Raw genomic sequence first — 14,318 nt, forward strand, 5'->3', positions numbered from 1 at the left:
GTGGTAGCTTCCAAGTGTTCATGAAGAGCTAGAAAAATAATCAATTTTAAAACTCCAGTGAAAAATTCCATTTGATAGTCAGTTTCAATTTTACTTAAAGCAACACATATATGAATGTGCTCCAATTTCTACTTTAATTTGTTATAAACATTTTGTTAAATTGAAGTGACCAGTTATCTAGAACAGCAAATTCCCACATTTGTAATAACAGTTGCACAAGAATTCAAAATTCAAATATTGTGGCACCTTCAACACAAACCATTTTTAAAAACCCTTTTTATAATATTCCTCCCATGGTAATATACTCTGTGGATTTGAAGTAGTGAACATAATTCCATGAACATTTATGCAACAATACATTAGTTATTCAATTATGCAAGATAGTTGTTTTGCTATAATTTGTTATAGAAATGCAAGTAATTCATATCTTTATGAGTAAGGTTTCTAAGAATTCTAATGTTGACAGGAAGCAGTATGAAAAATCTTTTCAGCTTTCAAGAAATCTGATCTCTTTCCCACAAATATTGCAAAATAAAGCACAAGTAAGAATCTCACAAGTTGTCTTCACCCGTTAAAACAATCCATCTTTCAGAATAAATTGAGGTTTCCTATGCTGCAATATACATGGGTTTCATTAAAATCCCACTATCTGAAAGTCGTATCTCTAAATGGTGTTGGATGCAATCTTTAACATAGCAGATCCATTAGTACATGCAAAATCCAAGAATTTTGCAAACAAAATGTTCTTGCTGTGTACTGAACTGTTACTGAAGTTGCCAAACAATGCATCTTAAACATCTTTCTTTCTTTTTCAGATTGTTGGCATGGTGTTTTCAATGACCCTTTACTGTCAGATCCAGAAAAAATGAAACCAAGGAAATGGTTTCTCAGCCAAATGAGAAAACTTTGTAGATTGAGGAATTGGATCTGTAGTTGGATTTTTTTTGAAGCACCACATACAATTTGTATTTGGGGTTTGGGTAATTTGTAACCTATTTGACTACTAAAAAAACAACAACACCGCTCTATATTGTGCTGACCAAATATATTGTTTTCTACTCATCTGTTTTCTGAATTAAAGTTGATGCTTACTTAACCAATTTCAACTAAAAGTTATTTGTTTTATATATGTCCACACCCATATACCCCCCCCAAAAAAATTCTTGCTTCCCAACTGTGCATGCAGAGACTCATGGAATGTTTCCCCCTTAACAATGCTGAAATGCTGTGAAATAAAACCTTTGAACAAATTGATCTAATAGTTTGTCCAATCAGTCCAATGGACTTAGATTATCTACCATATTTTTCGGAGTATAAGACGCACCGGTGTATAAGACACACCTTAATTTTGGGGGAGGAAAACAAGAAAACAAGAATTCTACCTCTGCGTACCAGCATTTAAGGTGGTGGTGCTTTATGCCGCCCTCCTCCTCCTCCTGCAAGCAAGAGGTGCTTCAGAGACTCGGCTGGGAAAGAGGGCGTCGATTACTGATAAATTCTTTTCCAGAAAACTTATCAGGGTGCTCCTGCGATCTGCAGGGACTACTTGCTTTCCCCCAAAGAGACCCCTCGCATGTTCTGGGGGGAGGGACAGAGCACAGCCTGAGGAACAAACCTCTTTGGGACAGTCTGGGGGGGGGAATTTGCCCGGCAGCTTCAGGGAACAAGGCGGGCACCACGATTTGCAGCTGGTCACCCCTCTGGCTGCCCAGTAGGCAGCTTAGGGCACACAATGGTCGCAATGATTTCACTCCTCAGCAGTGTGAGGAGCCGCCGCCTAAGCCCTCTCCGTGCCCAGGAGCCAAGTAAGCAGAACTGGAGCCCCTAAAGTGAAACGTTCCTCCTTGCCAGCCACCGCTGCCTGGATTCCCCAATGCAATTCTCAGAGCTGCATTTCAGGCGGTAGGTGGCTAGTTCCCCTGCAATGTGCAGCGGGGAACTGGGAACCATTTTGGATTCGGGGAGGGGTTTGCAGTGCTGCTGCCTGAAAGTGCTTTTCTTCCCATTGCACATTGCAGAGCCGCGTGCCGTCATCCTCCTTCTCAGCAGACTCACCTTCTCTTTCCTCCTGGCCAGATCCGCCGCTTGAAACGCGATGCACTTTTTTTGCCTCTGCACACCCCATGTTTGGAATCGGGAAGGAGATTGCAGGTCTGCCACCCAAAAAAGCTTTCCTTTGGCATAAGGATTCCAAATGTCTTGGCATTAGAATGCCAAGACATTGTACTCTGCTTACTTGGATAACAACCAAAATTTGTTTTGATCTATCAATCCAGCTCAAGAATACAAAAAGGCAGTAATTTATAGCAGAAACAGCAGATTGGCCAAGAGTCTCATTTTTAAAACTATCAGAACAGAAACAGAATTTCAGATTTTGATTTATTACTATTGGTAACAATACTTCTCCAATGTTTAATAAAGTTATCCTGTTATATTAAAAGTCAGCCTGTGAAAAGAGATTTTATGGGTTTTATAGGGACTACATTTAATTTTTTCAGGGGCCACAGGGGCATTCCTGAAGCATAAATTGAAGCGTAAATGGATAAGTTTGGTTAAATATTGGAGGTCTAGCATCAATCATGGGAAAAAAAGTATGGGTATTTGTAATAAGGGAGGATATATTTTCCAAAAGAGGAACAATTTACCCTACATGCCTTTATGATTAGCCTATTTTAGGGCTTTTAAAGTATCTTGAACTAACCAGAGAAGATACATCCATCCTTTCATACATATACAAAATTTGGATTATTTTTTTTTTGCAATGTTTATTTTATGCATAGGACTTTCTACTAGATGTGCTTTTTCGTGTTCAACTTTCTCCACTATTTTTAAATGCAGCTTTCTCAAATCCTGTACATGTTAGGTTAAGTGAACTGTCCTTGCTCCATATGATGAATATAAGCTGATGCATTTGTTACTGCTGTCCAGTAGTATTGGCAGATAACAACTTTTTGAAATAAAATAAATCCCCAACAGATTTCTTTTATGAAAGGATAATTCAGACGAAAATCTCAAAATCTTACTGGAAAATGGAATTAATAAAGTCTCCTTACAAAATGGTAAATACAATTAACTCAGAATTAATGAAGAATAAGAATGCAGCTTTTTAAAATCAAACATCCCCTTCCTTTATTTCCCTATAATTTTATAAAAGCCTGTATTTCAGAAATTGTTTAACACCTGGATTTAAAACATACAAGTCCAGTGGAGAGGGCTAAAACCTTCCATTAGGCAATTTTCAATGCTTGCCGCCCTTCTGAATATTTGGTCAAAGTATTTTCAGTTAATATCTGATCTTTTAATAAACCTACCATGCTAATAATTTTATGGTAGTAGAAAAGAACAAAGAGATTGTGCAAATATTACTGCTTCCCCATATTTGCTATGATAAGAGCTGTCTGCAGGAAATGCAGACAGAGCCTGGGCTGTTGCTTACAATGACTAAACGTGAGATGGGGAAACAAGTTTTATTCCTATTGCCTCTAGACTTTGGGCATTAAAATAGCTGGCCTGAAATACTCTTATATTTGCATTTATTTGAGCGTAGGCAGATCTACAAACTATGACTCTTCTAAGAAGGGCATTCATATATTATAGCAAAATAAAGGTCAAACAATGTAAACCCTACTACAATTGTTCATAACTACAGATTAGGCCTAGTTTATGCATCTCTAAGTCAGTCTTGAGGGAAAGAGATAGAAATTGGTCTTGAGAAATTATTAGAATGGTCTCTTTCAACTCAACTACCAGCTAAAGCCTTATAATCCTTATGATGTTCTCTCAGGAAATATAATATTTTTATAAATAAGGAATTTGCTTGAAAATGATCCAGCCCAACAGACCCAAATCCTTATGGTTCTCTTCCTAAGCAAGTGTTAGTGCTCAGACACAACCCAGCTGAAGTGAGTCTTTAATGTGGGAATTTTGTACATTTTTATGAACAAGATATGGCAGTTTACCTCATTCATAAAAAAAAAAAATCTGATGTATGACTTTCCAGAATGACCAGTGGCTTCTTTTAGCTTGTCTGATCTACAGAGAACTATGCACAAGTTTAACCTTTTATTTGGTAAGCTTCCAGGATAAGTGTTTCTATGTATAAAAGTATCATACGAAAGAACAAGTATACTTTTAAAAAGTATAAATGAATATATTGACTGATATGAAGGGGGGAAAAAACGTGTGTAGTGGAGGAAGCTATTGTTGAAAAAACTAGAGAGTGTTTGTCTTTTCTGGCCTTTTCCACTTCTTGGTAATGTGTCCCTGGATTTCTCCTTCATAATCAGAAAGAGGCATCTGAGGGCACTTACTGATAGCTGCTTTCTGATGTGGTTTCTTCCATCTTGGATGTGACAGAAATGTATGCTCACTTAATTTTCATTGTCCCCACCATCAGTTTTACTCTGCCTCAACAGTGAAATCAGAGAGCATTTGTCAATGTACATTTAATGTAGGGCAGTGATTGGTCAATTCCTTGGCCTCCTTTCCTCTCCCACTCAGTATCAGTGACTAGCAGAAAAAAGAGTTGCTGTCCATGTGATAGAGTTTGGTTGGGAGACTCTGGACACTCCCTCAAGCTTCATACCCTGCCCCTCTTAAAAGTAAAGGTAAAGGTTCCCTCGCACATATGTGCTAGTCATTCCCGACTCTAGGGGACAGTGCTCATCTCCGTTTCAAAGCTGAAGAGCCAGCGCTGCCCGAAGACTTCTCCATGGTCATGTGGCCGGCATGACTAAATGCTGAAGGTGCATGGAATGCTGTTACCTTCCCACCAAAGGTAGTCCCTATTTTTCTACTTGCATTTTTACATGCTTTCGAACTGCTAGGTTGGCAGAAGTTGGGACAAGTAATGGGAGCTCACTCCGTTACGTGGCACTAGGGATTTGAACCACTGAACTGCCGACCTTTCTGATCGACAAACTCAGGGTCTTAGCCACTGAGCCACCACATCCCTTAAGGTAAAGGTTTCCCTCGCACATATGTGCTAGTCGTTCCTGACTCTATGGGGCGGTGCTTATCTCTGTTTCAAAGCCAAAGAGTCAGTGCTTTTCTGAAGACCTCTCCTTGGTCATGTGGCTGGCATGACTAAATGCCAAAGGCGCACGGAACGCTGTTACCTTCCCAATTTTCTCAGACTGAATGTAAAATATGTCACTTTCCTACAAATTTCCAGGACAAATGGTTACTGGAGCCAAAGTTTCTGAGTTTTCTTCAATGCCTCCCAAATAGCAGTAGAAACCATGAGACTATGAGTTATAGTCTTACCCTTGGAATGAATTCAGTGAGATGACTTTGGGCCAGTCACTTTCTCTCAGCCTGAAGAAGGAGGCAATGGCAAACCACTTCTGAAAAACCTTGCCAGGGACTTGTCCAGGCAGTTGCCAGGAGACAAAAACTGACCGGAAGGGGAAATAAAAAACAGAAAAGAAAAGAAGAAAAGAAATAAAGACCAGCGGACAAAGTTTATTTTGCTCTCTCCCAGATGATAGCCACAGAGGATGGCCACTGTGGCTACCAGAGGCACCCACTGGGCGAACCAGGAGAAAGCAAATCAGAAAAGCAGCACCATAACCATTACACATTCTGGTTCTTATGGTAAAAATTGTAAACTGATTTTAATAACCCCTTTTCTAGATACAATAACCCCAACAATGTTTTTGAATGTTGGGAGGTAGCCAGTAATGCAATGGATTTTGTACTGATAGAGAGAATTTGGTGGTCAGAAAGAATGCATTTTACATTTTCCAGGAGAGAATTGGTATGTTTTTAGTTATGTGGCAAACATTCATGTGGTTTCCAATCCAAAGATGGTATTCATTTCTATAGTTACAAATCCTTCTGTGCCTGCTTACTTAAGTAGCCAGGAATTCATATTGCTGAGAGTTATGCTCAATATAATTGAACACAAAAATCAATGGATATATAAGCTACAAGCAGCTAATAATAGATAAAGTACTACTTTAGAATGCTTCATAGCTTTCTTTAATTAGTTTGTCTACCAGCAGTTGCGCTTACAAACATTTTAGAGGAAATGGCTTCATATATTTATACAGTATATATAATGGCAAGCATATAGACATGGCATGTAGTTAAGATGTCAGAAAGAAACCCTCCAGGACATGGACAGCTCATGGAAACAGAACTCTGTTAGAGCTGAAAAACATATGGTCAAAGCGGGAGCTGGTTTAAACATTTCATTTCCCAACTACTCAATGAAGTGAATGTGGAAGAATAGGATTTATATATTTGTGACATGACTAGAAAGTTTTGCAACTCACAGGTTTGGATTTGCATTTATAAATCAGGTTGGGGGACAAAAGAAATGCAACCAAACAAGAAGAAATGTAGAAGGGTGGGTGACAAATAATAAAATCCAAGAATATATTTTACGAGAAAGGAATTTGATTAAAACTGCCCTTTAAGACAGGCAATGATTTCACACAATATGCACAATATCTCTGTGTTCATATAACTTCATTTTGTTTTGTTTTGTTTAATGACCTTATTTCATATGACATGCTAAAATAATATGAATTAGTTTGCTAAGGGTTAATGCAACTGACTGAACCACAAAGCACTCGATTTCATTTGGACATAGTCTACATGTAAGTCCAGCTAGAAAGTGTCAATAAATCGCTTTAAGAGAATAAGTAAAGGCTTATATAAAAGGGTGAGAATCAAGGTCACTAAAGGCAATTACTAATCTGGATGTATTGGTAAAAAGTATTACAAAGATAAAATATAGCATAAATCTGATTGAAGAAAAATCACCCCAAAGGTACATCCTTTTCCTCCTCATCTGGCCTCTGCTTGAAGACCTTCAGACAGATTTCAGTCAAGCAATTGATTCCATTCTCAATATACTCTGCACTATTCAACCATTTCTCTTATCGTTCAGCTACTATCCTGGAATTTAAGGTTTTAGGGGTATCCATCTCTTTTTCACAATACAGTAGTTGGCAAATGGGAGAAGAGGAATATGACATTAAAGGTAGTTTTGAAATTATTACTCAGAGCCACAGCACCATGGCTCAAATGACATGGGTGCTACAGGTGTAACAATTGATTACCTTTGGTAAGAGATTCCTTAGACTATAAAGATAATGATACTATCAGATTAAAATTTAAAGTTCAGAATTGGAATTTTAGGATTTCTTTATATCTTCACTATGATGCCCCTCTTCCAAATCTGAAATTAATTAATTCATCATTTAAGACCAGAAGTGACACATACACACTTATTACATGTATAGGTTTATTTTATATTTTTGGATCAAAAGGATATAGAATAATGCTGTAAATGGTTCTCCAGGCTGATCTAAAGGATTAGACTTCAGACAATTAAAGTTGCTGTTTTGGAAAATACTGCTATAGATAAAGGAGCACCATATTCTCTTCTTATTTCTAACTTCTTTGCTTTTAGTTTGTTTTCTCATCTTAATTTATTTTCCTTTTTCTCAAGTTTCTGTTTTTTTCTCACCTCTTTTCTTTTCTCTTCTGTGCCATGTCTCCCATTTTTATTTCTGACCAAACATGTTCTGAGTACGTTTGCTTTGTTTTGCTCATCTCCTTCTTCAGTTTTTACTCTACCTGCTCAGTTTTGGATTTGAATTTTCTATTCTAAGTTTTATTTCTATTCTTTTATCCTTTAAAAGACCTATTTTCATTATTTTGCATTTATGAGCTGAGATGGCATAGTGGTTAGAGTGCATTATTGCAGGCTACTTCAGCTGACTGCTAGCTGCAGTTCAGCAGATCAAATCTCACCAGCTCAAGGTTGACTCAGCCATCCATCCTTCTGAGGTGGGTAAAATGAGGACCCAGATTGTTGGGGACAATGTGCTGACTCTGTAAACTGCTTAGAGAAGCACTGTGAAGCGCTATATAAGTCTAAGTGCTATTGCTATTGCTATATTCCCTTCCCATTCTCTTGCCACAAATCTAATTGTAATTAGGGGCTTGGAAAAGTCTTATGCCATAATTTTGTTGGATCCTAATTTAGATTTCATAATTCCTAAAGAAGAGTTTGAGTTAAAGGAAATGACTTTTCAAGTACCCCCAAAAGTAATTCCTTTGTTACCTGAAGTTGACTTCTTAGCTGATAGAATTGAAGTTAGGAAAAAATGAAATGTCAACCCAGAATATAGATCAATAGCTCAATATTTCAGAATTAGGACTATCTTGCAGGTTGCTGTTTTCTTCTTCATCTTAACAGGAAGGAAGGAAGGAAGGAAGGAAGGAAGGAAGGAAGGAAGGAAGGAAGGAAGGAAGGAAAATTCTTATAAACTGGTTTTTCTCATAACCATACCAGCACATTTACAATCCCTAAATAGAAATTGTTTTCTATAAAAATGTTACAGGATCTCTTTAGGTCTCACTGTTATGAGTGCAGAACTATGCATTGCTAGGAAGCAGTAAATCCCTTGGAATGCCATACCTGGTTCATACATTTTTTCTGTTAAGTTAAGAAAAATGTGAATCATGCATAAAGCCAAACACAATCCATTTGTTTTTAACATTGCAGCACAATTTTAATGATTAAAAATACCTGGTTTCATTCCAAAGTTCTTGTGATAATGGCTATAATAAGGCTGCTATCCTCTAATCCCTACAAATGCTCACATCCACAAGTTCAAAGCCTATGTAGATTCAGGATACTTATAAAGGAACAATTAGAATAATGCCTTGTAATTTTTCCAGATTTTTTAAAAAATGAATGTCACCTGAGTACAATGCATATGTAAGGCAACAACCCCTAAATTAGAGATCTAGTGTTGTTTTCATATTAGGTCTCTGATTCCGAAAGCATCTGGTTAACAGGTACTGTATTGTAATTGTAGTGTGACACAACAAATGAAAAAAAATCAGGTCTTTTAAAAGCTGAAATAAAATTTCTAAATGGCTTTTATGAAATGTTGAAAAGCAAAATACAGAGTTTTCACTGCTTTTAATTTTAAGTATATGTATGTAAGTGAGTCCAGGTGGGCTACATACTTTTTATTTGACTATACCAACTTTCTGAATGTGGCCATTGTGCCTAGAAATTGGAAATCATCAATCATTCTTATATAGGCTCTATCAGTTCAAAATACTCATGAGATGAAAGTCTTTGAAAGTAAAGTATTAAGAATAGGCAGATGTTCTAAAGTGAGAGGGTGAGGATGCATCGTATGGATGATGGATCAGATGCATTCTTTATAAATATCAGAATAATTTGATCGGTAAGCTGGGTGATGGGTGAGTCAAGTACCAAATTTAATTACAAAATGAATCCTATCTGTATATTAAAGTAGGTACCATCTGGAATAGTTTATGCTGAATGTTCAAATTCTAGATGAACATTGACATCTTGTGAATGTTAACATCAACCTATATCTTCTACAAAAAAGCCCCCAAACCAAAAACCCACCCCTCCGGTCATATGTACTTTTTCATGTTCCAGATGGACTTTGGCAAAGGCCAAAAAAACCCAATATTCAGTGTCAACATTCAAGAGGTCTAAAAGTTTGATTTATGTGTGAAGTGTACATACTAATATATACATTTCATTTCTTTCTCACCCCTTTATCGAGATATATGGGAAAGGATATTTTAAACCTAAATTTAAATTAGTTTGACCAGACATGAGTTCATAGACATTTGGGTGATGGGTAAGATAAGCAGGGTTTACATTAAATATGCTGCTATGGTGCCCTTACTGTTATAAATGTGCTTTTGTCATGTTATATCTTTCTTAGGCTGCCTGGATAGGTCCCACTGGAATTATAAAGGCATCTTATATGACATCCTCTGAAAGAAGAAGCCTATCATTAAAAGAAGATATGTGGGCTTTAATTCCCCCAACAGTCATTGCCTACAGAAAGAGGGAAGAAAATGCAGCATTAAGAGCTGGAATAAATTGTGGAGAAGTAGCCACAAATTGGCAGGATATTTTTATTTATTTATTTAACAAATGTATATGGCCGTTCAACTCAAACAGTTGTGGCTTTGGGCAGCTTACAGTGAAGGATTCAAAATTAGAATTTTTTTAAGCTTTATAATTGCGGAGCATAGCCTTCCTGGTCCCTGAATACCTCAACCCCAAGTTAATCTAGAAAAATCTAAACTGGCCTTGAAATCAAATCAAATCAAATTAAATCAAATTCTTTATTACAGGTCCGCAAACCAGACTAAATAAAACTTAAAAAAAAAAAAAACCCTAAGAGTAGAACTTCAAGATAAAATAAGCATATGAGATAAAATTATACAAACATGCTTTTTGCAATTAGCAATGCACAAGTTTTACAAACTGCCCTGAGACTATACCCCTCCTTTGGATTGCCATGTTGTGAAGGAAAGGAAAATTCAAGCTAAAGAATAAAAAGAAGCAAAGAAATGGATAAGAAAGGAAGAATTGCTGTCCCCCCCGCTTTTCAATACCGCCAACACCAATCCAGCTGAGCTTTGGAAAAGGTCTTTCATCTACTTTTATCTCCTGATCATAGTAGACACTCTTCTTCCATGTATGTATGATGATTTATGTATTGGTTTAATTTTCCCTCTTAAATTATCTGTGATTCCTCCATCCTGTATTGGTTTAAGGAAACTCAGTTCAGCCTATTCTTACCTGGAGAAACTTTCTGAGTAATTTAAGGCCAGTCGTTCATTCTCAGCTCTATCTACTGGGCTGGGGCCAGGCTCAAGGGAGCCGAGCAGCTGAAGAATTCTCAGTGCATCCAGTGCTTTAATGTATTCCAAGGCAGTGCAAAATGTCGTCCAGCTGACAACCTGCTCTATGATAGGCTTGGGCAACTGTATACAGGTAGTCCTCGACTTATGACCACAATTGAGCCCCAAAGAAGAAACACATAAGCAAATTAATGTTGGCTTAGCATGTTGTGGGTACTCAGATACAGTGGAACAGGGTTGAGGTTTAGCATCCAGATATAACCATAACAGCTTGGATAATCAGATTGTATATGTATGTATGTTGAAAGGCTTTCTAACTTCTTCCTGGAATCCAGAATTTACTTGTATTATTCTTTTCACCTTGATTCAAACTTACCTGACCATTCTCTGGCTTTACAGAGTTATTTTGTTTTTCTATTTTATAGATTCAATTTGTATAGGCATCCATCTCTATAAGTGACAATGGGGGACAAACCAAAATGAAAAACACTTTGAATCACAAATGTTATTTTGTCATGTAATAAAGGGCGTTGTGGCTACAGCCAAAAGGTTGGCTTAATCACGATATGTAAAAACTCACACTTAAGTAATAGTGAATGAGAAAGGAGAACTCACAATTAATGTTCATGTTGTTGACACCCCATCTTTCAGAATATTATGTTCAGTGATTGCAGCATTTAATTATAATGAGGTTTTCATTGTTGACTCAATGACATTTTTCCCCTAAACTTTCAGCAACTGTTGTGTTTAAACATTTCTGGCATATTTATCCAAAGTTCTTTCTTCTTAATTTTGCAATAATCACATAGACAAGTGTGGGTTACTGGCAATGTTGTTCAAAAATATGCCTGGCAGATATAATAATAATTTTTATTTATCTAATTGCCTCATTTGAAAAAAAAAACAACAACAAAGTTTGGTTGTTAGACCTTGTTAATGTTACAAGCAAAGGATGCTTAGATAAGTAGAGATCTAAATAGCTCAACTTATTCCTGATAAAACTGGCACCAGAAATGGAGCTGTCATCTTCATAAATTCAAACCTCATTGCATGGCTGGCTTCCTTGCCAGATTATACTTGTCAAAAGCCTTTTCCTTTGTTACTATTGATTATTTCTCAATTTCTGAATACAAGAGAGAAAAGTTATCTAAAAGCATGGTGAAAAATAAGTCTATACATTGGTTAAGGGACTTTTGCTGAAGAGAAATCTGATTTTGAATGAATGAATGCAAACATCTGGAACAAAGTTTCTCTCTTCACATACAAAGAGAAATGTGATTGTTATTGATTGCCATTGTTACTAATTTTATTTAAATGTCCCTCCTACATTATTGTTCATTTTATTTAAATGTCCCACCTGCAAAGCAATTGATAAAATAAAAGAAGAAACATACAAGGACTGGCCAAAGACATGTAGCAGCTTTAAAAGAATGGCAAATAAGTACATGCATTCTGGAGGCATAGTTGATTGGACCTATAGCTAAATGTTATTTGAATTCTGACCGCGTAGGAGCATTTTCACTGTACTTCAAGATGTTGTTGAGTTAGGTAATGGTTTTTATTTAATAAACTGTAGATAAGTAAACTATATTTTCAACAAAAGTTCACTATCAGACACATTTGAGGATCACATTTGCCCAGAAGTGGCAATGTCTTGCCCACTGGTAGCTTGGTCCAGGTGGCTTCCCCCAGTGGTGTTTATGAATGTCTGCAATTAAATGAAAATTAATTTAATGAAAAGGTTATAAAATAACCAAAGCAATGTGAAAACCCAGTGTCTGAGCTGTATTGCAAGTTTTGGCAATCTCTTGAGATTTTGGCTGTTTTATATTTTCATTTTGACCATTACACCAAAGACAACTTGCAGAATGTTAATGTTCTTTAAACCAGACATTGAGAACCATTGATTTAGTGCAATTAGTAAGCTCAGTTTGTGAGTTTGGAGCAAAGACTGTATTTGAAATATTGGTGATACAGTAAAAGAAAAGACCAGGTTTAATTCATAACCTTTTTGCATTGAAAAGTACAGGGTTTTTAAAGGCAGTGAAAAATGTCCTACTAGAATGTCCTATTAATTCTGTATTACAGCCTGCTGATTGTTCTATGTTATATTTTAAGCTGGTTTCATTTTCCGATTTATTATTTCTTATATTTAAAAGAAAGGCATGATAGTTCTTTAATTGTGAGTTCTGACTGTGTCTAGTAAGGACACACATATTCTGTTAGGAACAATTTTGGATTTTTCCTTTTCAATGGATCCCTAGTGTAAAGAATGCTAGCAAAACTGGGAATTTGGCAACTATTTACTGTATCTTTCATTAGAGAAGAAAAAAAGGACTCTAAGATACTTTTGTATATGTACAAGACTGTGTGGGCTCTTGGCTCTTATTTTCTTTTTAGAAAGAGAGAAAGAAAAATTCATTTGCTGACAACAGCCAAGCTATTTCTTGCAGACCAGAAAAAGTATGCTCTGATTTTTAACAAGCTGCCCAGACATAGATCTCCTAGAGCAGAATTCTGTCCAGTAAAATGGGAAGTAAAACAGATCAGATTGACGTTGATCCATACACCCCTGCCAAAAGCCCTGTGGAGTAAGGCCAAGTCATGTGGTTGGACTCATCTTGGAATGTTCAACCTGGCTTGAATGTTCTGATGATGCAGATATAGCTTCCTAATATATTTATTAATAAATCAAACTAGTTCTAAGAGATCATTTCTTTTACTGCTGTTCTTATACCTAGGGACCCATGTTTTTGTATGGCACATATTTCCTGATTGCTCAAATTCACAATTTTATTCAGACGCCATCTCCTCAATTTGTCAAACTTCAGGGTACTAAACCTTTAAAGACTCTTCTTCCCAATCTTAGTTTTACATTTTTATCATGAACCTAATTCAGGATCTTTCTAACTTTCTTAACACTATGAAAATCAAACAGGTAATGCTTCAAATGCAGTTTAAACAAAAGCAAGGTTATCTGCAGAGTTGGGGGGGAAAGTCAGCATGGCAATCACAATCACACAGTCAAAGCTTTGCTCCCTTTTTACATGCATTACACACTTCATGAGCATAAAAAGGGGCAGGGCTTTAATCATGCAGCCATCTTGATTTTTCGCACACACACCTCAGGACACGTCTAAACAGAGGAATATTTAAGCTGAATTTTAAGAACTATTATCTGAAAAACCTTTTAGATAATCATAAACCCATGAGGGTTGCATTATTGAGCAGTGATTAAAAAGCAATCAGTACTTCCAAAGTGACACAAGCAATGATGTACAGCGTGCTGAAAATCTGCTAGATTGTAACTGGCTGTTCTGGAATTGCCATTTGGGTTGATGAATCTGGAGCATTGCTAAAACAAATTGAAATTGGTTTGATGCACAAATTCTTCCTGAAGTGTTCTGAAATGACTTGGTACTCAAAGCTTCACTTTAAATATTTTAATTGAAGTCAATCATTTGTTTTTTAATAGTAATTTTATTGAAAATTACAATTATAAAAATAAAAATGAATGCAAACTAAAAAAATGAAACTAAAAAATAGAAAGTGCAGTAAAGAAAAAATAGAAAGAAAAACAGAAAAGAAAGAAAAAAGAATATAGTAAAGAAAAATAAAAACATATAAACAAATTAGTTCTCTTTTCATCA

At 36.3% G+C, this 14,318-nt stretch overlaps 1 protein-coding gene across 1 annotated transcript in view; it reads left to right on the forward strand.

Annotated features, from left to right (window-relative positions):
• Positions 1–1,100, forward strand: part of TSPAN8 (tetraspanin 8) — a 34,924-nt gene extending 33,824 nt beyond the window's left edge. The window contains exon 9 of the mRNA XM_034403127.3: positions 816–1,100. Coding sequence (XP_034259018.2) covers positions 816–869 — 54 coding nt within the window. The 3' untranslated portion in view covers positions 870–1,100. The remainder of the gene's footprint in view (positions 1–815) is intronic.
• Positions 1,101–14,318: the final 13,218 nt, after the last annotated feature.

This window comes from Pantherophis guttatus, chromosome 7 (assembly GCF_059756535.1).
Source record: "Pantherophis guttatus breed Tessera chromosome 7, ASM5975653v1, whole genome shotgun sequence".
Classification (NCBI taxonomy): Eukaryota; Metazoa; Chordata; class Lepidosauria; order Squamata; family Colubridae; genus Pantherophis; species Pantherophis guttatus.